Genomic DNA, 26,924 nt, shown 5'->3' on the forward strand with positions numbered 1-26,924 from the left:
GCGTTTCCTGTAACAACATTATCTGTGCCTGGCTATTGTTTAAATACTCAAGTATTCTCCTCTGCCTAGGTTTAGACCTCATTTCATTCACATTCCAAGTGAGAATTTGTATACTCGCGATGTTAATCGAAGTCATCTTTCTTAATAGGTTCCCTTTTTAGTTTCAATCCAGCACTGAAAAGACATTCCGGCATAAAAGGTGTTGAGGACGTTTTTTTTTTCCACTGCTCCCCACCTATGCTCCCCCACCACCCCGTCCCTCCCCTCCACGACAGTGCCCCCCCCCCCCCGAGGAACCCTCCATACATTACTAGGCATAATAATGCCTATAGGCGTGCCATCCGGGGGAATTTACTAACACGCTACTTATTTATACATTGCTAGAGTGCTGGAGGGCTACAGAGCTATTTTTTTATTGGTGCATTCTCATTGCTCATTGATTCCTTCACTTAAATCTTTTTTCTGCGTACTGCCAAGTATGCAGAAAGATAAAGCAGTAAGCACAAGTTCTAGCATTCGTGAAGATACAATGGTGTGTGCTAGTAAGTTGGGGAAAGTTAACGATATTGAAGTCACTGCTGTAATCGGCCCTTCGAGTATTCTGAGCAACTCGAGCATGTTGGGATGGGAGAGCAGGGCCCCGCAGCTGGATATAATAACAGTTCCAATCAGCAAATAATATTCAGCTTTAACAGCAGCTGAGGAGCCAGGAGCACCTTTAAAAGTACAATCACCAGCACCATAATTGCATGGGGATAACCAGAACTGTACAATTAGTGCAGAAAGAAGAGCATTAGAGACAGAGATTTCATTGGCTAGTATCTTATTGGAGCTGAAAAAGGATATCAAAGAGCGTTTTGAGGTATCAGAGGCTAACCAATTAGGTATACAAGCATCTTGCTCTGAACTAGCTCCGAAGCTGGACAAGGTTACTGCCCGCACAAACATTCTGGAGGAAGAAGTTAGTGCTGTTAAACAGGATGTTGTGAAAAACACAACTGAGATCTCTAATCTGGGGAAACAATCCAAATGCTAAGAGATGATATAGAGAGAATTGAGAACCGTTCTCGCAGGAAAAATATAAGATTTTTAAATATTCCTGAAAATGAAGGAGGGGCTGACATGAAGACTTTTATAATCTCTCTTCTACGGAAAACGATTTTGAAGGACAAGGAGGAGATAAACCTTGAGAATGAAATACAGAGGGCGCACAGAGAGCCATTTTGACATAACCCACAGAGAACCAAACCCAGAAAGATCTTGGTAAATTTCCTTTCCTATAGCATCAAGGAGGAGATACTTAGTAGTGCATATGTGGTTAATGGCTACTCCTTTCTGGCCAGGTCGGATGTATGTAAGGTTACAGAACAAAAGCAGTGGGAGCTAGGCAGAAAGATGGAAGAGCTTCGAAGGCTGGGAGCAAAAGCGCAGTTAACATTCCCCGCTATGCTCCCCATGATGTGGAATAATAAAATGTATAACTACCGCTCAGTGGAGGACGTTGAGGCATTAATAAGTAGAATGAGCAATGAGAATGCGCCAAAGTAAAAAATACTTAACTTAGTCAACGTAAAATGCCGTCCCTTATTAATTTACGGCTGCAATGCTTAACTGGGGACGTTTGCTGGTTGGCATTATCGGAAACAATGCAAACTGTTTAAACTGAAGTTTTGACTCCCAAATTTTCATCACATCTTGCACCACAAAAAATGTGCAGATCAGGGCTCTTTATAATGACTACCTTAGGGAGAACTGCACAACACTTTGATACCCAACAATTCGGATTGCCGCATCTACCTGGAGCAAGCAATTAAAAGTTCTTTATTCGAAGAGGTCCGGAATTATAAACTGATCCTTGTGCCTAATATTTACAGGTTTCTGCTACTGGAAGTCATGTGGTAAGACCATGAGTATTTGCATTGGCAAGCTTCCAATGGCCAGACAATATTTTCAGCTCTGCTAGCTGAGATCTAGTGCCCCATCTGCAGAAAGCCCTGATAGAAATGAAAAGATGTTATGAACGCCCCAGACAACACTTTTCCACAGTTTATGAGCGAGTGTAGAGATTGCTTCATAGATTCTGCCTCCCCTCCAACCATACTACTGTAGTGTGATGACCTCTAACATGCTCATGCCCTGTGTTAGGAATCATAGGAGGATAAGATCACAACATATATTATTGTTCATGTAGTCCCGCGCTCTTCGCGAGCGGGACTTCCAAGATGGCGCCCGCGACTAGACCGCCGGAAAAGGACACAGGCGGTCTAGTCTTTCCGGAAGAGGCCCTGGTGATTCAGCAGGCGGGGAAACAAGAGACGGACACTGAACCCAGGATAGCGTTCAACGCAGACCGAGTGGACCACGGACCTGGTGAGACCAGCAGGAGACCGGACTTCCAAGAAGACGCCGAGGTGAGCGAGAGCCCCACAGAAGAACCACCTAGTGGCAACGAGTGTGAGGCAAGCCGACCCGAGGAAGAGGAGGAGGGGGGCAAGGCTCCAACAGCCACGGCCCAGGAGGGTCGTGGCCTTAGGCAAGTACCTTTCTTAAGTTTCCTGACGATGGGTTGGTGGAGGTCAGGAGTGTAAACAGCACCCGACTACAACCCCTTCACTCTACACCACTCCCCACCCCTTTTTTCTTACCCCAAGCACCAAATTCCCTTTTCTCGTTCTGTCCACATGTGTTTGGGGTGTCAGTGGCCGTACAGTCCCTAGTGTAGAATCACATTACTGACCCGGCCATTGTTTTTGTTGTTCCCGAGGATAACAGCGCAGTACAAGACCTCCTCAACCTGGATTTCCTGCCAAATAGGGAGAGAAGAAAAATAACCAACCGCTTCATTCCTGGTGGAAGAAGTTTTAACACAGCCCACCCTAAAGTGTACCGACTGGACTGTATGGGCTGAACTGTCCTCAAGAACCCTCCCATAGTTCCTTACCCCTTGTTCATTATTCGAAGACAAAAACCCCATTTTCTTTTGTACCCTTTCTCCCCGGAATTCCATATAATTTGAACTGTATCTTTACTATAATAAAAAAATAAGCATAACTCCACTCTTGTCCTGGCACTTCCTACAGCTGGGGATCACAGTACACCAATTGCTTCAGACCTTAGACACTGTACAAAGTTTGCATTTAATAAGATTAGATTAGAATACTTGTAGAGCGCATGGCTGCCTCGGCAATGAGGCGTCCCAGCGCTAAAGCAGGAAGAAGTGGGAAACAGGCAAGGAGTTAGCATTGAGAGAAAAGCCAGATCTTCACAAGCCGTCTTAAGACCTGGTGGTCAGAATTGCTGCGAATGTGTAGAGGGAGAGAATTCCACAAGGCGGGGGCCAGTCGCCTGAAGGAGTGGCCATCAGATCTGGTCCTTCGTATACGTGGAATTCTTGCAAGAAGCAAGTTCGCCGAGCGCAGCGCTCGAGGTGGTAAATAGTGGGCGCACAGATCGCTCAGGATTTCTTGATCGATACCGGTCAGGATCTTATGCGTAATACAAAGCGCCTTGAAACGCACTTGATGTTCAAGGGGCAGCCAATGCAGGCGGTGGAGGAGGTTGGAGACATGGCTGTACTTGGGGAGGGTGAAGATGACACGTGCTGCAGCGTTCTGGACCCGCTGCAATTGATTCATCACAGACTTATTATAGCCCAAAAGAAGCACATTGCCGTAGTCTAATCTGGCCAGTATAGAGGCTTGGATGATCAGCTGACGCGTTTGAGCGTCAAATAGACAAAGTATCGGCTGAAGGCCACGCAGTAGCCCAAAACATTTCCCGGACACTGATTTGGCATTCGTCTCAAAGTTGAGGTCTTTGTCAAACATAATACCCAGATTTTTCACTGCGGATTTAGGGGCAGGAGGGGTTCCAAGGGCAGGAGGCCACCATTCATTATTCCAGAGATGGGAGCCTTTGCCAACCAGAAGAATCTCAGATTGGGCTGAGTTCAGCTGCAGGAAGTTAGCTGTCATCCACTCTGCAATGGCCATTATGTCTGCTTTAAATTTCGCTCTATCCTGGCTAGGATTGTTTGACAGGGTGATCACCAGTTGGGTGTCATCTGCATATGACACCAAGGAGATTCCCTGAGCTTTGCCATCCGCGCCAGTGGGCTCATATAGATATTAAAAAGTGTGGGGCTCAATGCTGATCCCGGAGGGTCCCCACAGCGGAGTGGGTGGACACGGGAGGAAAAAGGGGCAGCTATCACTTGGAAAGTCCGTTCGCCAAGAAGGGTGAGAACCAAAATAAGGCTTTGTTGCCAACCCTATCCCCTCCAGATGGTGGAGCAAGATTTCATGGGATACTGTGTCAAATGCCGCGCTCAGATCCAACAGAACCAGAGCTCAGGGTATGCCGCCATCCGAGGCGGACCGCAGTTGTTCCACAACCATCAGCAGTGCAGACTCGGTACTATATTGTGATCGGAAACAATTCTGGGCGCTATCTAGTATGGAATTAACTTCCAGAAAGTGAGTTAAAGTTGAATTCACATGAGCTTCCAAAATTTTGGAGAGGAATGGAAGCAACAAAACTGGACGATAGTTTTCTGACGTGGATTTGTCCAGTGTTGATTTTTCAAGTAAGGGGACCACTTTTGCATGCTTCCAAGATTGTGGAATCACCACCGAAATAAGGGATAGATTGAGCAGCTCCAGACACTCAGGCAGGAGGCCCTGTTGAACTTTCCGGAAGGTGTCAGGTCTTAAGGAGTTGTCTGGGGATCCTGATTTTATTTTGACCACCAGTACTTCCAAGTCTTTAAGAAGAATAGTGGTTAATGACGTAAAAGGGACGATCTCCGGGCTTATGAACGTGTTCCTCCCGGGGACGCTGGGTGTTATGCCGTGATCGAAATTATGGTAGTTACATTCCACCTTCTCCAGGAAGAAATTTGCCAGCTCTTCACATTGTTGGCTGGAATATATAATGCTGCCTGATACCGAGGGAGGGATAACCACATCTTTCAAAAGGGGGGATATGGTTTTGTTACGATTAATGCTTGAAGTGATCAGGCTGGAGTAGTGAGCTGCCCTAGTTTTATGCACCAATTTATGGTAAGACTTGATTGCTGATCTATACTGTATTTTAGCCTGTTAATCATATGAACACCTCCATACTCTTTCCAGAACCTTGCAATTTCGCCTGGCTAGGGTCAGGGCCTCGTTGAACCAGGCATTAGGTGGGTGAGTTTGAAAGGGATGCAGGTGTCCAGTGCTTGGGTTACGCACCTATGAGAGAGCGCAACAGCCTCTTCCATATTGACGGCTTTATCTGGTGGCAGTGTGCTCAAGTATGTGAGGAGAGCCTCCTGGTCAAGTCTGTGCCAAGGCCGTTTAAATTAAGTGTGCAGGTTTGACTGGGGCTTAGGGCCAGCTAGCGTTAGCCACATTAAGATGAGAAAGTGATCTGTCCAGATCATAGGGAGAGGTGATTGGACTTCCAATGACTCACGATTTAAAAAGATCGGGTCAAGGCGATGCCCAGTGATATGCGTAGAGCCGGGGACCAATTGAGTCAGTTGGCAGGCTGCCAAGTCCCCAATGAAACTAAGGATGTCTGGGGATTCCAGCATCTCTAGATGGAGGTTCAGGTCACCAATGATATTAAAATTGGCAGTCTGGAGTGCTAGTACCATGATTGTATTTGCCAGGGCTTCTCTAAAAGTTTTAGATGGACCAGGTGGGCGAGAAATGAGTAGGCCAGAGAAAGCGAAATTTGCACTCAATGCGATTTTGAAGAGCGCACTCTCACAGTCCGGTATGTCTTGGGGGATAAGGCTGCACGAGTGGACTGATTAATAGATGATCACAATATAACTACCTCTCCCCCCAGTTCTATTTAGACTGCATATTGCGTATCCTGTGGGGAGGGCTAGTGCCGGTATAGCCACAGAGGCTTCAGAAAGCCAGGTTTCCGTTGGGAAAAGGACCTCGGGTGACCGATCCTGAAGGAGGTTGAACACCTCAGCGTGGTGTTTAGTCAGGGACCGGCAGTTAATACTCAGAATGATATATGTCTGAGCCCTAGAACCTGAGAGTATAGGGTGACCACGAGGGTTAATCCCGAAGGTACATTGTCCACAGAGGGTAGGGCAATCATCTGGGGTCCAGCTGTGAGTCCCACAGGCACCCACTCCTTGTAAGGCAAGTAATGCTTCACGGGAGTAGGCTGGTCTTTGCACCTCAAAAGAGGCAGAGTCCTTTGCTCGTGGCGACGTCTTAGACACGCCAGCTGCGCGCGTCCGCTGCGTGTCCACGCTGCGGCGTTCATTAAATGCCACGGGGGCTCAACAGGCTCAACCCGGGCTGGGCTCTGAATGGCTGAGGACCAACCAATCAGCACGAAGGCACTGCCAGAGGCAGGAAGTGACCAACGGAACACACGAAGAGTAAAAAGCAGTTTGAGCGCAAGGTAGGCTTTTAGTAAAACTTTTTTTAAAGTGCAGTTTTAGCAGCAATTGTGGGTGCAATCATTAAAACTTTTAAAATAGCAGTTCAACAACCGTTTCCCCAACAATTCCCAAAGCAATACCCCCAGCTCAGTCTTGCCGCGCGTCCGCGCTACGGCGTTCATTAAATGCCACGGGGGCTCAACAGGCTCAACCCGGGCTGGGTTCTGATTGGCTGAGGACCAACCAATCAACGCGGAGGCACTGCCAGAGGCAGGAAGTGACCAACGGAACACACGAAGAGTAAAATGCAGCTTGGGTGCAAGATAGGCTTTTAGTAAAACTTTTCAAAAAGTGCAGTTTTTGCAGGTATTGTGGGTGCAATCATTAAAACTTTTAAACTAGCAATTCAACAACCGTTTCCCCAAAGATTCCCAAAGCAATACCCCCAGCTCAGTCTTGCCGCGCGTCCACGCTACGGCGCTCATTAAATGCCACGGGGGCTCAAAAGGCTCCACCCGGGCTGGCCTCTGACTGGCTGAGGACCAACCAATCAGCGCAAAGGCACTGCCAGATGCAGGAAGTCACCAACGGAACACACAAAGAGTAAAAAGCAGTTTGAATGCAAGGTAGGCTTTTAGTAAAACTTTTTCAAAAGTGCATTTTTTGCAGCAATTTTGGGTGCATTCATTACAACTTTTAAAATAGCAGTTCAACAACCGTTCCCCCAACAATTCCCAAAGCAATACCCCCAACGTAGTCTAACATTTAATAACATACCCTCTTAGACATTCTGCACCATAAAAGTTGTCCACAGTTTTGGGTTGTTCCATATAAAATGTACAGATTCTATTAAGGGTAGATGCATGTTTACTTTGAGATGCACATTAGTTTAGCAATGCAATTTCCACCCACCGTCTTTCCTGGTAATACATTGTTAGAACAGATTGCCAGCCACGGTCTAAATGTTTGTGTCTCTAGATTGGTCTGCATCAACACATAGGATGCTCCAATCTTCTTCACATATGAACACCAGTGGCTGCTGCCTCGGAATGGGTGCTAGAGTGGGGGGAAGATACAAAAAAAAATAAAACAACCTTTCTGCCGCACAGCTCTTCCGCCGCCGCACACCTCTGCTTCGTCTGATATGCTGGAAGCACTGGAAGCACCCAGGCCTCTGGACTATCGCAGTCAATCACGACAATGCAGGAGCAGCGTCGTGAATGGTCTGAGGATGCTCAGGCAGTGCCCGGGGAGGCTGGCCATGTACTCTACCGGGCTGTGCAGCACAGCCCAATGAAGAACATGCCAATGATGGTTTGGCCAGAAATAGAGGGCCGGCCAAACTGTCATGTTCACTTAGAAGAGTACAAATCACTCCCCCACGCTCTGGCGTCACTCAGTACAGCCCCACCCTGACTCCTGCATATAAAAATAAAATGATAATAACGTCCTTTTATTATCATTTTCTTTTTTTTTTTTGCACTGCTGAAATAGCAGTGGGGCGACGCTGATAAACACTCCTTTTTTAAGTGTCTCTTGATTTGCCAGCTGCAAATTGCAAATATGTTTTCAGTCACTAAACCTGTTTGAGAGACTGTGTAAATGACTAGCTCCACTAAGAACACCTTGGATCTTTTTGAACCAAAGTGGCAAGGAGACCTCAGACAAAGCTTAGCAGCTACTCCACAGATGCCAGAGTCTTCTGGTGGGAGCCAGAGTGGAATCCCCCTTTGCATCACACAGTACCTTTAAAAGGCTATAAGTATTGCGTTTTAGAACTCTGTTCTGTACTTTTTCTCTGTTACAACACTTTACTGCATGAGTTCAAACAGTATCTCCAAATGAAATTACCACGGCATTTTTTATACTTATACTTTATATGAAAAATATATAGTACAAAACTTGAAGGAGGCAGTTTTCCAACAAATAAACCAAAAAGTAAGCAATAACATTCCTAAATATGTAATTTGGTTACAATTGCAACTATAAACAATCAAAGCATGCCCATCACACGGTTCTACAAATACAATCACAACCAATTTCTATATAATATGATTTCTTAAATGTCCTCCTATAGACCTTAGACAAGCATTACATTTTTTATATATGAAACAATGATGTGAACTTACCTCTTTAAAGTGTAGTACAGAAGAACTGTTATTGAAACAATGATCAAATAAAAAATAACTCTGTACAAAAGAACATCTATTCCAGAGGAACAACAAATTACACAGGTGAGTCTCTTACATTGGCATGCTTGTATAGCTTTTAGTTAAGTTGTTAGCTGAGCACAGCAAAAGAAAGATCGAAACAGTAGGATTTGCCACCCAACAAGTAGCAATCCTGACACATGCTCAAATATGGTACTGATTAGTGAATTTTCGGATTTGACACTCAACACTTAAAAATAACTCTGGGTGGGCGAGAGAGCATCTAGAGAGAAAGTACCAACTAGTTCTGGGTAACCTAGAGTAACTGTCTGGTAACTCATCTCCTGCCATGCTCCATGATCTTATTTGCTCACACACACACACTAGCCTGGACACAGAAGTAGTTTATATCCAATAAGTGAGTTGCCCACCGTGGGGCCAATGACTTATTGGTGCTGGCACTCCATCCTTATTTTCACGTCAAACTGGATTTCCTTTGCAGTGGAGCCAAATATTATGTGGTCCTGAAAACTGCATCCATTCCTCTGTACATATGTCCATCCATAGGGTTGCCTACCTCCCTCATGTTCATCAATATATGTGTGCTTGTTTGGTCTCTGACTGGGTGGTGTGTTACAAGCCATATATGTTTATGTGTGTGTGCATGAGTACCTGCATATATGTATGTTTAGGCGATTGTATGTCTGATGCTGAGAAGGGGTTAAAGTAGGTCTGGGTCTGTATTACACAAATTGACTTAGGGGCACAATAAGTGTTTGCACCTAGTTGTTGTGCTCCTGGTGTACTTTGTTATTATAATAGGGGTGACAGACAATTATGTGGTGTTTACCATAACATGCAACATGCTACCACAAAAATAAAGTTGGCACACTCATAGTTGGTGTGTCTGCTCAGTTGCACTGGGGCAGGGGCATGGTCATAAAAAAGAATTGTTTTACTATGGTGTTCACATTTGATAATGGTGAGATTATATATTTTTAATACAGATTATAAACAATCTATTTTAACACTAAAGTCCACTCCTGTCCATGCCTGTTGTAAAGCTTGATTGTCCTTTACTACAATTCGCATTCCTGGTACATTTAATGAGTGAAGTTACCAATCTAGATTAAGAATATCATGGTAAAGGAACATTCCTCTTCAAATATAATCCCCTCTCACTGCCCACAGACCCCAAGACTCACTTCTCTAAAGTGCTCCATTTAGGGTGACCAGATTATTAGAAGCAAAAACCGGGACAAGGACTATGCTGCCGGTCAGAAACCAATAAATACTTCAATTATGTAAGACTTTATGTGTGCATGTGAAAGGGAAGCACACTTTTGGCTTCTGATTCACAGGTTGACCTGACCTTTGTCTCAAAAACTTGGACATCTAGTTAAAATTGACAAAAGCACTGAGACACCGGGACAGTCCTCTGAAAACAGACTGTCCGGGGAAATCCGGCACGTCTGGTCACCCTAGCTCCATTAGATGAGAAGATGGTGTTAAGGGCAGTTGTAAGTGCACTGCAGCCACCTAACATGCTGGCTCACAAGTTAATTTTTGTAAAAGCAGAGCAGCAGCCCACGTGGCGGAGTGAAGTTGCTTGAACATAGATTGCAGAATCAGATGCTTTTACACAATTACATTGCAGAAGGCATTGCAACATTACATTAGAAGAGCTTAATACAAGGGTGCATCAGGGTTGTCTTGGATTAGTGTGCTGGGCTATACAAAAAAGTGACAGATGGAATGCCTGAATTAAGCTCAGCCACTGGTAACTAGTCGGCGCTGCATCCCATACCATCGTTCTTTTGTTCACAATGCCTCCTTCGTTTAGACCTAGCCATATGTAAAATCAGCCTTAATTCTGCTTCAGCTGGAAGAGTTTAGCCTGTACTGCCAAGCCAGGTCCTCTCTGAACTGGAAAACAAGTAACTCAAGGCTGGTTTTAGCCTAACCGGGCCTCGTCATTCGAGTGCAGCTTGGCTCCAGGGGCATAATGCGCTAGACTAAGCTTTTGCAGCCTGTAAGAATTGGGTTGCTGGTTGAGGGGATGGAACCTTACTCAAGCACAAACCATAATCCTTCTCAGGGTGAAGTCACATGCAAACCTCAAAGTAACATGTGACCTCAAAGTAACACATTTAACCCTCTGGTAGCTGGGCACAGGGCAGTCAGGCTTAAGTTAGAGGCAATGTGTACAGCATTTGTGCAACACTTCAACTGTAGTAAAGTGAAAACACAACACACAGAGAATCCCACAATAGATTAGAAACAAGTATGCTTTAATAAATAAAACAAGACAAAATTACAAAAACCCAATCAGTAAAACCGGAGATATGCAATTTTAAAGATTACATTTTTTAAATCTGACGCAGCTCTAAGATTAAGTGGCTAGCCTATGTCGAGTAATCACTCTATGACCTCGGTCTAGGCACTTTTTGGGAACAGCCTTCTTTAATCATGTTCACCGCAGCTACTGTTGTTAAAGCTAGAAACTGGGAAAGAGCTATTGCTCAGAATAAATTGTCTGTTTCTACAGGCAGTTCCACAAGGATTTTTCTAGAGTGTGCCCAAGGCTAAGTAATTTTTAAACTTTATTTGTCCAGCACATGCGTATTTATTTGCAATATAAGTACAGTACCTTTCTGACAGCTGTGTTTTTACCAAAATGGGCTTGCCTAAGGGCAAGGTCCATTTTGTGACAGTCATGCATGTTATCTGATGAGATAGAGGAAAATCTGCTCTTTTTTGGGTCAAACTATTCTGGACCAAGGGCCAGGTGAATTGTCCCTCTGTCGTCTACTGGAGATGTCACACAGCACTAATACTTTTAGAATTTGCAAAAGCGTTTCTTCAGTGTGGTAGTGACGGTAGTATCTGACCATTTCTATCTAATGAATTTTCTATGTACATGTTTTAGTGGTATGAAATGGTTTGCTATAATTGCATTTGGATGAGCGTGAGCAGTGTTCTGCTAGCTTAATGATTTTAATTGATATTCTGTTTTGCATTTATTTTCGGATTTGTAGGGCTTTTAATTTGTATTAATATATTTTGTATTGATTTTTGCCTTATTGTGCATGTTTTGATAAATTGTTTGACAATAAAACTATGTTGTTTGATCTGTCAATAAACTTGGAACTTGAATTGGCTTTGTTAAAATTTCAGAAAATTCAAGGGGCATGTTCTTCCTCCTTTTTGAATCACAAGAAATGATGAAGATTTTCCAGCAAGCTTTGCATGCATCCTACTTATTAAAGATAAACGTATTATTAGATTTACTGAGGATGAAGTCTTCTTTTGTGATGTCAGAAATAGCAGTAACAAATTATAAATCATTATGCTATTACATCTCCATCTACTAAATGTCTTAACTAACAACTAGGATCAAGGGTGATAAGGGGGTAATGATCAGAAATGTACATTGCACCAATTCTAAATTTAATTTAATAGCTACAGTTTTGCTTGTAAAAGTATAATTTATCCTAGTTGGAGAATCATTAAAAAGCAAGATAACTATTTATTCCCTAGAATCAGGATGGCACATATTTTTCTAAGAATCAAAGCTAGATTCAATGGCAGTCTGAATTGCATTTTGTTGATCACCACAGTTATAAGTACATACCGATTATCATCATCACATTCTTGATACTTTAGATTAATATTAAGGGCCTTATTGCATAAATGTACTACATTACCTTTACACTTAAAGCAGGGGGAAACAAAACCAATGCCAAGTCATTGTCTTTTGAGCTTTAAAGCCTTACATTTATTTCGAGACCATTAATTATTTAGATCAGGATTTAGAGTTTGGCAGAAGGGTATTCTATCACAAATATCCTGTGTGCCTTAATATACGTATCATAGGATTTGGTGCACATTTAATAAGGCGACTGAGATGTGTGTTATGTAATTCATCTGCCAAACTCTAAACCAAGCCTTCAGTTAACCCTGTGTGATTAATCTGGAGGTAATTAATTACAGGTTCCTATGTAAATCTTTCTCAACATTTACAATGAATGAATATTATCAGTTCCAGTCAATGTTTGTTTTAATTTTAGCATGTTTGCCAGTTTTCTGCTATTTTCAAGATTTTTTCAACTTTTTTTTATAATGCTTGTATGCTATTTGTTCATGTAATATTTTTTACGGGGTGCTCCTCTGTAACCCTCCTCCTCTTCTTAATTAATAACCACCCCTAAATCCTTTAAGCTTAATCCTTTTTATTTACTGTTTCCTTACACTCCTTTTCGCTGCTCGTTTTTTTTTACTTGGGGTGTTTTTGTTATCCAGATTTAATTACCCTCAGACATTCGAATCCAAAGATAATAAAACCAAAAATAACCTGTCACCCGTTAAAGATCTACCGTCAGAACAATGTGTTTGTAATAAGGCAACACTGGCATTCAATCTACTTGAACGTGACAACAACTTATGTCTTTTAATTAGGTTCCTCAATCACCTGACATTACACAAAACAATACAAAAAATGTTTCTTTAAATGACAAAGGATTTCAAAGAAAATAGCATTACAAACTATAAAAGCCCTAGGACAAGCACATGTTTAGCAATATCTGAAGCATCCATAACAAATATTTTCCATACAACAACCAAAGTTGGCTAGAGAAAGAGGGAAGAAGAGACAAAAAAAGAAGACTGAAAATAAAGGCAAGACTCAAAGGACAACTGGAAGTGTTAAATTATTACTTACTTTATCACTTACACATTAGTCCTTATCTGAGTTCTGTACTGGTCTGGGAATGCAGCACTCATAACGGTTGTATAAATGGTCGTACTAAAAACAAATAATACATTATGTGTCATAGGATGAAACAAGAACAAAGACGCTCATGCACTCTTAATCACTAGAGCCAGTAGTGCCATATGAAACAGTACCACTCCCAATTCAACTTGAATCGTGGTTCTGGTGTGCTTAATGCTTCAACCCTGTTATTTGTCAACTTGTTTTATTATCCTCATAGAATTTGTTATAAACAAGACAGGAAATGTCATTGGACAATATAAGTTTAGTTTCCTGTGTGTTCCCTCTTTCATAAAAAATGGGGCATCTTTCTGCATTAAAAAAGTGACCTGTGCGTACACATGTGCAGTCTATTCGGTCATAGAAATCCAGCCCTGCATATCAGTTAGACCCTATAGTTTTGGTCCCTTACCCTTGCCATACAAACATGCTATGTGACAAGCTGCAGCAAAGAAGAGGTGGACGGTGGGTTATTTAAAGGACAGGGGATTGCAGTATGTGCAGTTTCTTAGTTCAGTATTTTAACTGCACTCCATTGTCCCATAGCCTTCCTTTGCACGCATGGTAGGATTTCTCTATTAATACTTTCATTAGTAACATTTACAGAGTAGCATAAGAAATGCATGCTCAGATACACAATATGTATGAAAAAGCATGAATAAACGGAGGATGAAGGGGTGCAAATGGAAAAATGGCAGAAAACAAATTTAACCCACAAAGTTTTATTACCGACAAAGAAAGTGCAATTTACTGGTGCCAAATTTATGCTTCCTCACTTTTGAAGTAATGTGGGTGAATGTTATCCAAGGCTCTGCTTTGTCTCTGTGCATGTATTTCAACAACTCCGGACTGGCGGTCATTGATCTGAACTGTTTTAGAACCTGACTGCTGGTAAATACTATGCATTTGTGGAACAAGGTCTTTGGAGTTTAGCAATGACACTTGGACTTTTGCCCTCATTAAATAGTGAATTGTGCTCAGTGATCAGCATCATACATATGGATATTTTGAAGCAGTTTCACAGCATATGGGATAGAGAATGTGTTTGGCAGATACTAAGATGTTTTCTAAACCCTAGTCACTCCCTTTGAGGGCGTCCATGACATCTAGAATAGAGCTAGAGGTAGATGTTCTTCAGCATGGACTGAGAACACTATCAGCTCATTCTGCAATAAGCAGCACGTGCGTTATGTTTGCAGATACCATGGGGCCTAGCCCAAATCACTTTTCTGCATTACTCCAAATTCATCCTGTGAAAGACTCTAAAGCTTCCTTGTCTTCAGCAACATAAACATGGGACACTGAAGCAGGAGAAGCTTAACCCAAAAGCACGCTAGTATAAAATGTGTGATACAATCCAATGGGCAGTGTCCAGGTTAGTGTTGCCATATGTAACAAACTATCTATAAATGTTCTAAGCAAAAACTTTGAATAAAGCAGTATAGTAGATTCCTTTGTAATATCAAGGTTACTGAGACAAAGTCGATGGGTTTACTTCCTCTCAAAATCTTTTAAAGAATTTTCACAAACAATAATGGATGATTGTAAACACCATGGTATGCTTGCACAAAATGGTACATGATTCTTTAGCTGAAAAGGTAATGACGTAGTCAGCGTACATGTCAACATAATTAACATTGCTAAGGCAAACATACATGTTTCCAGTTTAACATAACTAAATGCCATAGCAATCAAAACAATATTAGAATCACAGACAAAATTATATTACTGGGCCAGCAAATACATGTAGCAGGGATCTTTCTAGTAGTCCAACAAAGAAACAAATGATTGAATATTACTGATGAGGCAATTTAGGGATTTTACTTTTCTTTTTCTGAATTCTAATGTCCTTATTTAGTTTCCTATTGGATTTCTTATTTCCTCTGCAGAATGACATATTTCTTTCCTCTTCTGTAAGGTCAAACAGAGAGTTAAAGTGTTAGTGCTGTCGAATAATTGAGGAAGAATATCCTTTCAGAGGAGTGATCAGCTTTTTTCATGCTCTACAATTAAACTGATTTTGGACTCTGTTCTGTGTAGGAAATCTATGCAGGTTAACAGTATCATTGACATGTCTCCCTCTGCAGTTTATAGAGGTAAATAGAAGAGGGATCTTTATGGATCAGCTAAGTGGATGTTTTCACAAAGGCGCTGCAATGGAGGAATGGGTCTCTGTGCCATCAATGCCTTCTACACTTCTTGTTAAATGGTACTAGAAGTCAGCAAGAGCAGAGTTCAACCATGATCTTCATGTCCTTTCTACCTTGGTGGTACCAGCAGTCATAATAAGGAGTTTCTTGTCATGAAACCACTTGTGTGGTGAAAATCTGAACCTCAAGGGAAGTTTTTAATAACTAAAGCATTATACCTCCCTTTTTGGTAGTGGAAGGGCAGGGTTGGGGGGCACACATTTTCCCTGCAGAGCATTAATATTTAAGTGGAGCCACTGGGACCTTTTTACTGGCTGGAAACAACTGATGAACGTCTATCTGTAACAATACACCACTCAACTTTAACTCAATGTGTAGTCCCGAAACGACATAACAAACATTGCTGTGTCATAAGCAATCTTGAAATGTGGAAGTCATAACTCTAATACAAGCTAAATCCAGACACAATTGAAGTATGTAAGCAACAGAAACATCAAAAACATGCAGTGTTGGCTGCTGAAAAGCTACAAATGCCTGGGTATCTATCTCAAGCCGGTTCCGGCAGACACATCCTTAATCTTTACATTGATAGCAACTTAGTTATCCAATCACAAGAGGAATAAGTTACAAAACGGCTATTTACCAGCTCCATTTGTTGCATAACATTAAAGCTGTAATTGCTCAGGAAGGCTGTAATTGCTCAGGAAGGCTTTTGTCATGTGATCCGAGTTAACAATACATCACACCTGGACTGAGGCATCACAATTCCAGAGGGCTTGGCTAGGACAATGTTAGCCCTCTAACACAGTAGAGGGAGCCGAGAAATAATATTGATTACAATATTTATTCATTATAAATTTGGAACTCGAAGAGGTCCACATAAAAACAATAAAAACATTTTTAAAATCGATGCATACAATATACAGTACACTGAGATCTGAGTACAAGATAAAACCAATAGACTTACACGAGTACTCTAAGGTGCCATACACAGAAAAGGTTTAAATACAAAAGCAATTCATTTGCATTATAACTCAATAGTAGGTTAGCTCAATAAATACAACAAACAAGTAAGGTACAATGTTTTAAAGTGCAACTCTAATACAGTACTTCTAATTTGCTCATTACGTCCATCCTAATATACAAAACGTTATTACAATAAATCTATTGTTTGCTGTGCAAAAGTGTTTAAAACCTAAAATACCAATATTTCTCAATTTCATAAGTAAATGCCTTTTGAAGAATTCTGTCATGTGATTCGAGCAACAAATATATCACACCTAGACTGAGGCATCACATTTGCAGAAGACTTGTCTAGGACAAAGCTAGCCGTCTAAAACAGTAGAGGGAGCCGAGAAATATCAAATCACACACTGCTAAAGAGACTGCGCTAGAATCTGCTTTAAGGCATTCAAGAACCCATTAAACTGTGTTAAGGTAATTGACCTACATGAGAAACTAACTCCTGCAAGCAGGTCAAGGCCAAGAAAAGTTGTCCCACCCAATTCCTGAGGCGCCATGAGCTTTAAGCTCCAAACTGCAAAACAAGAATTCTTGTGCATTGTCTGTAGATTGCTCAACACACTACCTAAAGGAATCAGATATTTTTCCTTCACCATGGCCTCTATAAAAGCCTGAGGACATATTTCTTTAGAGTACTTGTTGTAAGGAGCCCACCAGAATCCTACTGCATCATAGAAACCTTGATTGCTGTTTCCTTTCTTTTTCCTCCCCACAGTCTCCCTCTCTTCAACCTGCAAGTATCAAACTGGTCTTGCCTCCTTACATGATTTTTACCGATCTTTGTTTTTAGTGTTGACTGCTTTTCTGCATAATGAACTGGTAATTGAGTTAAAAATGCCTAAATAAATAAACTGGACTGTGTGTTTTGCAAACTGATTTCAAAATAACCATTGGTGTTGTAAGAAAGACTTGCTTTTCTATGTTAACTGTTACTTTCCTATGTTAACTGGTTACCTGTAAAAAGCATTAAAGATCTGTGTCATTGATCACAGAGAACAATACGTCACAAGAGGCAGTTTACAATAACTGTTTGCATCCAGCTCATCCCTACATGCACATTAAGCAATGGAGCTCACGCTCAGATTGGCCTCATCACCCTCTGCCACTCGAGCTCAGGTCGTTTCACGGGGGAAACAGGAAGGACTAGGATCTTTTTCAAAATAGCAACTTGGTAGCCATCTTGGATGGAGAAGATGTGCAGGATGGGTATTCTGGCATGTCACATTTGATTTCAAGAGACCCACACAAAAGTGTGTAAATGCAACAGGTAGAAAAGTTTACTATTTGTAAGTTGATGGGACAGGAAATCCCACCAATCTAAAATATTGATGTACCTATAAAATGGCATGCTGTCAAACAAGAGCATGAACCTCTTTAAGTCTGTTGAAAAACGTTGCTGTTAGTTGGAATTCCCTCTTGACTGAATATGGCTTCCATGAATGGAATGAGGTTTCCATGGTCAGAGAAACAGTGGGGTGTTCAGCTCACTGCTGGGCTCAAACAGGATGGCTGATTGCATGATTCCACCTTTCCAGTAATTTAATGAACAGAGCTAGTACCTGCCAGTCAATCAATCACTCAATCAATTAATCAATTAATCAATCAATCAATAACTTTATTTTGCATTAAGAAAGCATAAAAGTACATATAATTTAATGTCTTGCACTTAAAATAGGTAGCCTATATTTGTCATTATATATAAGAAATATGTGCTATATAAATGCTGTATATAGGTAACCACATCCAACCATCAGTTCACCTAGCACGTAAGCTGTTAGTTAACTATATGTGCACCTCGTTAACCTATTGTTAGAGTGGCAGCCCAACTGGTTTAACAGCAGCCTTAAAAATAACACGGTCATAAAACATACAGATGGAGTTTCTAGTTGTTGGAGGACTGAAAGTCCTATAGTAGGGCTTTGCAGACTAAATTTTCGCAGTAATGGACCAATAAATGATTTCCTCTCTGCCTCATATAGAGAGCAAAAAAATAAAATGTGTGAAATAGATTTTTTGTTTTGATGTGGCATCACAAAGACATCTAGAAATATAGTTTAATGAGTATGCATGTGAAGGATATCCCAGCATTAGAGGGATATAATTTAAACAAAATCTTATCAATATGTATCAGTGCTGTGAGTTCTCTACAAGGGAAAGCTAGGAGGAAGGCCCAAACCACACAGAGGGCAGGGCATGCTATGTCATTACTGTACATTTTACTTTATTACTTTCCCATCTGTCTTGTGTACTTTTGGCTATAAAAAGTTCTTTCAGTCTAGATTGAGGGTAGGGTTCACAACCTCCAAACCCAGAGAGATGAGAGTCTAACATAAAGTAGCCAGGGAATAATTAAGGCATGATGAAGCTTCATGATAACTTTTATAATAAACTGATTTAGTTGAACTCGTTTTCTTTTCCATGTCAATAGGCATAGTAATAATGGGGTCATTTTGATGGTATCACTAATGTAGGGCAAACCTATTTCTTTAAGAGCAATTAAGTTGGAACACATACCAACCAGGGATGGACAATAGCCTTTTGGCAAACTTATCTTCTATGCTTTGTAAAAGCTCGACTTGTGCTGTACCCCAAATTGCTGCCCCATATGTAGCTACAGAAATGTTTTCTGCTAGATACATTTTAACCATATCCTGCATTGGTTAATTGCCTAGATTTTTTGCAAACGTAAAAACTGCGTTTATACTTTTAGACATGTGATTCGCTCTATTTAACACCATCTCTTTCTATTCTAATTTGGAGTCAAAGAGAACACCTGAAAACGTACAATGTTTCTTCCATCTATGTGGACCCTCATTGTTCTTTTATTATCACCACCCACCGCTATGACAAAGGACTTTGTTTTGTTAACATATAGACCGAAATCCGCCATAAAGGCTGAATAATTTGCTATGATATTGCGTAGGGTCATCGGAGTTCTGGCCAACAGTACCGCATCATCTGCGTATAGCAGAATGGAAAGAGGTGCCGAAGAAGCAAAAGGGATGTCTTTACATTTTTCAATCAAAACCTAATTTAACTGATTGGTGTACAGTGAAAATAGGAAAGGGCCAAGAACGCAAACCTGTCTTACACCTTTTTTGATTTTAAAGGGCTTGGCATTCCCCTTGCTTCCCATAGCGGACCATCGCCGCTGCCTCTGCATATAAATGTCCTATAAATGTAATTATTGCTGTGTCCACTCCCATAGCCTCCATGATGGACCACAATTTACTGTGGGCCACGCAGTTAAAAGCCGCTGATAGATCCATGAAGGCCATGTAAAGTTGGCCTTTCTTTTCTACGGAATATTTAGCTGCTACTAGAGGTAAGTTAAGACACTGACCCAGCATCCCGCTACCCTTCCTAAAGCCATATTGCACTTCAGCGAGGATGATGTTTTCCGCCACCCATTCTTCCAGTTTATTAGGTAATAGTCTGTCCATTAGTTTTGCAGAACTATCAATTAGGGCGACAGGGCGATAATTAGCTGGGTTTGATCCATCCCCTTCTTATAGACCAGGATTAATAATGATTGCTTACAGGAAGACAATAGGCCTAATTTAATTATAGCATAAAAACTATGGTCAGCAGGGGTGCCCACAGTGGTTTATTTGCAAGGAAAATATCCACCGAGACCACATCTGGGCCAGCAGCCTTCAGAGTAGAAGACTGTGAGAGGGCAAGCTTGATTTCTTCAAATTTAAATGCCAAAAGGGAAGTATCACTTTTGACTACATCTGCAGCATCCAAGTTAATGTTTTCTCTGTTTTGAAAGATATTCTGAAAGGCGCTTATCCATGTTTCCTCATCTACATGTAGGTCCAATGATGGCCCACCCTCCTCCTGTAAGAAGGGGGAAGTCATCACTTTCCAGAATGCTTTACTGTCACTGCTGTTTGAAGCTTGTCTTAGCTTCTCCCAAGCGTCTGCTCTTTGCTGCTTCTTTCTTTTTTCCCTAGCTGTTTAATATACAGCCCTGAGGTTTCTAATAAGATCTTTATTTCTAGGCTTCATTTTTAATGCCTTACAAAGATTAGTTGAAGCTTGAGAACAATACTTCTCAAACCATCGGTTTGAAGGGTGTTTTTTTGGGACGCTGGGGGAGTTAACTGAAGTCTTGTGCTGTCTAAGATCTTTCCGAATGCTTTGATTATCTGTTGGTCTTTAGTCTGAGGGTCTAAACATAAGAAAACATTGCTATAGTTAGTGGTTATGGTGAGTAGAGTATTTACCTCAACTTTCACCCATCTTAAAATATATCCATTATTCATTCTCAAGGATAGGTTTTGGGGCAAATGTAGCACACATTTTCTTAGAAACTCTCCATGGGAAAGTATATACAATTAGAGCATGAACACTAAGCTCTGTCATCTTAACCTTTGCCATATTAGGATTACTTCGAAAATCATCAGAGGTGAATATATAGTCAATAGTCGACAGGACCCCGTCGTATAAAAAGTGGGATCCATTTGTCCAGTGATTAGGTTTATTTCATTTCTAATTTCTAGCTGCCAAGACATCAATAAATTGTTTAGAGCATTTCCATAAGTTGTGTGGCTAAAATGGCTGAATAAATCCCCATTATGATCTGTTTCCCCACATAACCGGGTATCAGCTCTCTGACATCTATTTACATTAAAGTCACCCACCCAAATAAGTTGTAACGGTTTAGGTTGGTGATAAATTCAATACTCCATTGTCCTCCCTCGGTATTCTACCACTGAGACTGTTGCAGGGTTTCTGTACTCACACAGAACTGTGCACAGAGGAGTGGAACCTCGGCAAATTAGGATGTCCCAAAACTTACCTTAGCAACCAACTCACCCCTTACCGGGCTAGCTACAGTGTCTCATTGGACATATCAAACACCCAATGTTTAGACAAACCAGAACATGAACTTACAGTACCTCAGGGTACGTGGGACTCATGAACACTCTTTCGTTATATTATCATTACAAACCAGAACATGGAGTAAAGAAGACACATGTGCATTTGAAATGTTTATTTACTAATGCCGTCTTCTCAGGCGCAGTATCTTTGATAATACAAGTATACTTATTATCAGTAGCAAAATTATCAGCATAGTTACTAAGACATAAAAAGCGAATGGAGACAGCATGTTAACATGCTGTAATGAATAAGAGTTAACAACACTTATATCTCACCCTCCCTAACACATATATTATATTATTATCTAAGAAGGTCTCTTTGGGTTGTTTTAGGGCGGGCCCATACCTTAGTGTCCTAGCATGAAGGAATCACATCAGCATACACCAGCTCTCTCTGCATGTGCACCGCATCAAGTGTGTTAACAATTCTCGTGCAAAGCAATATCAATCCCGCCTCAAGCCCAAGTTGGCAAAGGCTGCACTTGTGTTATGACTATGAAGGCGTGGAGATCAGACCTCATAACAATTCCATATCGTGTTGCTCCTGAAACTTCAGCACTCTCCGTGCAGACATGTTTTATTAAACAAAGCAGATATCAGAGCAATAACATATTATTCTCACATTCACCACGGCAAACTACTAGGTTGAAAGCTAAGTCAACAAATAAGGGTCGTGTGCAGAAGTTGCAAGAAAGGAAAAATGGCGTTTAAATCTCAAACGTACCTATGCTAACTTAACACGATATAGGGATATATAGGAGCTATACAACACCCCCCCATGATCCGAGAACGGACTAAATAAGATAACAGAAGTGCCATCACATGAGAGCAGAATCCAATTATAAACGAGCATGAATAAAAATTCAATTTATAAAAACTAATGCTAAAAAATAGCCCACAAGTATACTGTGGCTCAAGCCAATAGGCAAGCAAAAAATAAAATGTCTCGACCAAAAGTCAAGAAAATCAAGGAAATGCCATCAATCAGCATGCCAATTTGAGGCAGTGTCTATGATAAGACTGTATATGAAAAGTAAGCTGCAACAGCCTCCAGGAGAAAGTCACTGTCCTCATCCGAAAACAGTTCAGCCATCCAATTTAAAAGATGAAAGGAACATACGTGATCTTCCAGCACCGGATCCTCTATAACCATCAGAGGACAGCTCGGTGGGTTTTCAAGAAAACTTCGTTCCAAGAAACTTTGCGCTGCCGACAACACATCCCAGGGACCCATTAGTCCATGTGCCACCGCCAAGGCCATAATCCTTTCGTCAGAACAAACCAACTCGTGAGCAATGATAGGACTCATCAGTTGATCAAAATCGACGTCAGCAGATATTGGTCCGCAGAGACACAAATCAATGGCCCAAAGGAAATCACAGGTCAGGCAGCGAAATACAGGCTGGACACAGGTGAAATAGGAGAACCGAAAAGATAATCCAAACGCCGTGCTTAGAGTCGCTAACGGCAGTGTGCCATAGTAATCAAGCATGCGGTTGCGAAACCGCGTCAGTAGTAGCTGTGCGTGGTCTTGCACAGGAAGGGCATCCATATTTAAAAAGGCAGAAAACCACCAATGCGCCAGCCGCTAATGCAAGCAAAAACGGGAACCCTCCAAATAAGGAAGAAAAAATAGAATGGAAGAAGGCAGGGATGACTCCAAAAATCTTCTCAAAGGAAGTCACGAGACCACCGCTAACAACTTTAAAAAAATGTGCTAGGCCCGTTGTGGAGGATGCGTTAAAGATAGAACGGACCATGGCTCCGAAATGCAAAGGCAAATCAGTGTTTAAAAGAGCCTGAACCTCCGTACGGGTGTTAGCAATGTGAAGCACGAAAGTTTCACGGGCCGAGCTCAAGGCCACCTCTTTCTGGGACAATAGAGCTCTTATTCTAGCCATGCCGCTGAATTCTGCTCCCAAGGTCGGTATCTGTGGCCAAATGGAAGACTCCCTATGTTCACGTGTGGGAGGATAAAGAACATTTCTGCAGCAAATAACTCGCTCACTAACCGTTACTATGAAAGCTATACCTTTAATTAAACCACAGCAGTTTTCATTATTGAGCATTAAATAACTACCATTCTCTAACAATTTAAACGTGGGGATGATAGCAGGAACTGGCGTGCCCTGTAAAACGCAAGCCATATTCGGTCGGTCCTTGTTACATGAACCGTGTAACTGTATGTGTCTGCACATTAAAGAATGATCTGGCGTCTCAGTACACTCATCCCCTGTTAGATAAACCTCTTGTTCATCCTTGAAACATCTGTATGTGTATGGGAGTGACCAGACTTCATGAAGAAAACCGCTACCTAAGGGTTCAAAACGACCTATCGGCACATACTTCATACAATTTGAAAACTTATATAAAGCAAAAGGCAGCGTTATTAAACCGTGGATAAGCCACGTAGCAGCAGTGGTCTCTGCCACAGAAAAAGGTAAAGATTCCAACCTTTCAATATGGAGCATAGAAAAGGAAGCATCACGCATTGAAAGCAAGCGTTGTTTGTCTGTCAAATTAAACGGTGCAAATAAAGAAGAAACATTCATGTATCCCCAGGGAACTTTACCCATTTTCAGAGTCTGAAGTGTCCATGCAAACTGCATGATCGAACGTAATTGATTCTGACCATGGTATAATACAGATACTTCATCATGTACAATATCAACAACAGACGACACAATATTATCTAATGTGTAAATTCTAGAGGCAAGCACGTTAATGCTATTGTCAACAACTGCAAGAACTTTCTCAAGATTTGCCTGATCAATAGCCCTAAGGCGTGAAGCAGCCTCAATCTGTGAGAGTTTCCAAATTTCATTGTAAACACCATATAACCAACGTTTCGACCTGCCACTAGCAGGGCCCTTAATGAAATCATTCAAATCCACGTCTGCATTCAGTTTGGAAAGGTGATACTTAACCGCAGGTAAAGTTGAATGTTTCAGCCAAGCTTGACACAACTTGCCAACAGAGTAAGAGGTGACAGTATGACTCAAATCAAAACGGGGATCAGATCTAACAGCCTTAAAACCGTCAGTTATATTTAAAAATCTCTTTTGGCAAGAATCAGCACTACGGTGCCAAAGCAGCCAACCCTTGGGATTCATACTGGAAATGTTAAAGGAGGAATTCAGAAGCAGAGCCTGTATATCTCTAATGGACAATTTAGTAAAATTACTCCAATTCTCATATTCCTCCAACTCCGGGAAAGACGGGGTGTTTAACCTTTTAGATGTAGCCAATCCAAAGCATGTGGTCTGGGAAATGGTTTCATTTAAAAACCACATATGATTTGGGATGAGACATGCACGGTGCAAAGCCTCAGTGCCTTGTACCTGCCAGGCCCTTGAGCCCCAAACTGATTTAAGGTCTATGGTATCCTTCCATAACTCATACCCTCCAGTAACTAATTGATCCAGGAAGGCCTTTGAATATAACAATTTTGTATTTGTAAGTCGAACCTTGGACAGTGGCTGTTTGTGAAATTTAAAATAAAAGGACTCGGGATTGGACTGATTAAAGTCAGTGAAATAAGTATACTTTTTAAGAAACGTTTCTGAACTCCCTTGTGTTGGTGCTGGGCAATGTTCCCACTGAGTAAAATTAACCACATCCCTTCGGGAAGATGTCTTGTGTAAGAAGTGATTGCCATAATGTTGGTAACAGAACAATTCACCATAATTAGCAGATTCTAAATATAAATCCTCAGCATCAAAAGCAGCATAATATTTCAAATCAGAAAACAAACTTTCCACAGCATTTACATCCCAATCATCAGAACGAATGTTTTGTTTCACCACATCCCCCATATTAACTCTTAGTACATTAGGGACATTAACGACTTCCGTTGGGCCATGAATCTGAAAACGAACTGCATCCCACGCGATTCCATCCAGAACAGGCCACGCTGTGATGTTAACCAAAGTCAAGTCTCTTTTTAATCTGTGTGTAGAATGTGAAGAGGAAAGTGGGGCCAAAGTTCCATTCAAATGAGTAATGCAAGTTCTCTCCTCGACATAGTGTCCATTCATAATCCGAAAAAAATAAAACACAAAACCAATTGACATAAAAAGGTAAACAGAAAAAAGTACCAGCCAAATGTATATCCAAGGAGGTATCAAAAAATGTTTTTTAAACAGGCTAGCATATACTGCAATTTTAGAGGGTTTTTTCGAGGCAAGGGAAGCAGAGTCAAATGAAAATCTGGATTCCGTGGCTAAACGAGCTTGCAGGTCAGGCATGGACAAATCAGTGGGGTATGTATAGTCTGTCTCATCAAGGTTAGTTCCTGGTAAATTATTCAATAATGGACAGAAAACAGCAGGTAATTCGATGGCCACCTCAGGTTCATTATTAGAAGCAGTGGGCATAATTGAATTTCTCACAATGGAAGGACAGGAAACAGCAGGTGTCATGCTAAGAAGAATCGGCCACTCTGTGTATCTTGACATTGTCAATAGAAATAAACCTGTTTTCCTTACGACCTGGAAGTGGTGGTAAAATGACTGTTCTTGTGCCCTTCACTCCAAGCACTGGGACCGGAGCTCGATATGAGGGACCAAACTCTTTCTTGTTGTCGATCTTCTCTCGAACCAGTTCTCCAACTTGGGGTAGCCAGCCAACTACCGGGATCTGCAACGCATCATCCGATGTGGAGGGCAAATGTTCCTTTGCAAGAGTGTCTCTCGTCTTTTGTAGATTCTGTAAAACATTGCAATGTTCATCTGCGTCAAAGGAAGTGGCGCGAACCACCGAGTCTAGACCGTCAAGGTCAGGGACGAACATCTTGATGCCAAAGAGCATTTCGTATGGGGTCCGCCCACCCAGAGACCTTCTAGGGAGATTATTAAGAGCACGCTGCACGCCATAGAGGTGAGCCAGCCAGTTTCTGCCAGTGCCTATAACTCGGGCTGTCAAAGATTGCTTTAAATCACGGTTCATTCGTTCAACTACACTATTACCCTCAGGTCTGTAGGGTGACGAAAACTTGACTTGGACCCCCATCGAAGTCATGGCATCCTTATACGCCTTAGAGGCGAAAGCCGGACCCTGATCCGAATGGAAGGTACCACAGGCAAAAATCCCTATAAAGATACGCAAATCTCTGATGACAGTCCGGGAATCAGCGCTGCGATGTGGCCATACCCACACAAAGCGTGTGCATGAGTCAACTGCTACTAAGATGTATTTATACGCAGTATCAGATGAAAATGGACCGCAGTGATCTAAATAAACACAGCCTAGTGGTTTATTAGAAATGTACAACTGAGTCTGAGGCGGACGCGTAGCAGTTGAAGGTTTAATCTGCTGGCATATGTCACAAAGAAGGACATAATCACGCGTCTGTTTGTACAGTCCCCGCCACCAGAAACGTTGTTGTAGTTGCGTTACAGTGGCTGAGACGCCCGCATGCGCAGACGCCACACCTTCATGAGCCGCTGTAATCAAGTCTGTTCTGCGATCCGAGTTGGGAATCAGCCGTTCCCCAACATCAGGAATTGTCACAAAAGGAACCTTTTCGTGACTTAAGTGGTATTT

The 26,924-nt window shown here is 41.7% G+C and overlaps 1 protein-coding gene across 2 annotated transcripts in view; it reads right to left on the bottom strand.

The window, feature by feature from the left end:
- The window catches only part of NAAA (N-acylethanolamine acid amidase), a 389,727-nt gene that overhangs the window by 37,984 nt on the left and 324,819 nt on the right, over positions 1–26,924 (bottom strand). Inside the window, exon 10 of one of the 2 annotated variants that reach the window (XM_078676390.1) lies at positions 13,268–13,351. In XM_078676390.1, the coding sequence (XP_078532516.1) occupies positions 13,276–13,351 (76 nt within the window). In that variant the 3' untranslated portion in view covers positions 13,268–13,275. The remainder of the gene's footprint in view (positions 1–13,267; positions 13,352–26,924) is intronic. The other variant, XM_078676391.1, reaches the window with a different exon arrangement.

Source organism: Lissotriton helveticus, chromosome 2_1, assembly GCF_964261635.1.
Source record: "Lissotriton helveticus chromosome 2_1, aLisHel1.1, whole genome shotgun sequence".
In the NCBI taxonomy this organism is placed as follows: domain Eukaryota; kingdom Metazoa; phylum Chordata; class Amphibia; order Caudata; family Salamandridae; genus Lissotriton; species Lissotriton helveticus.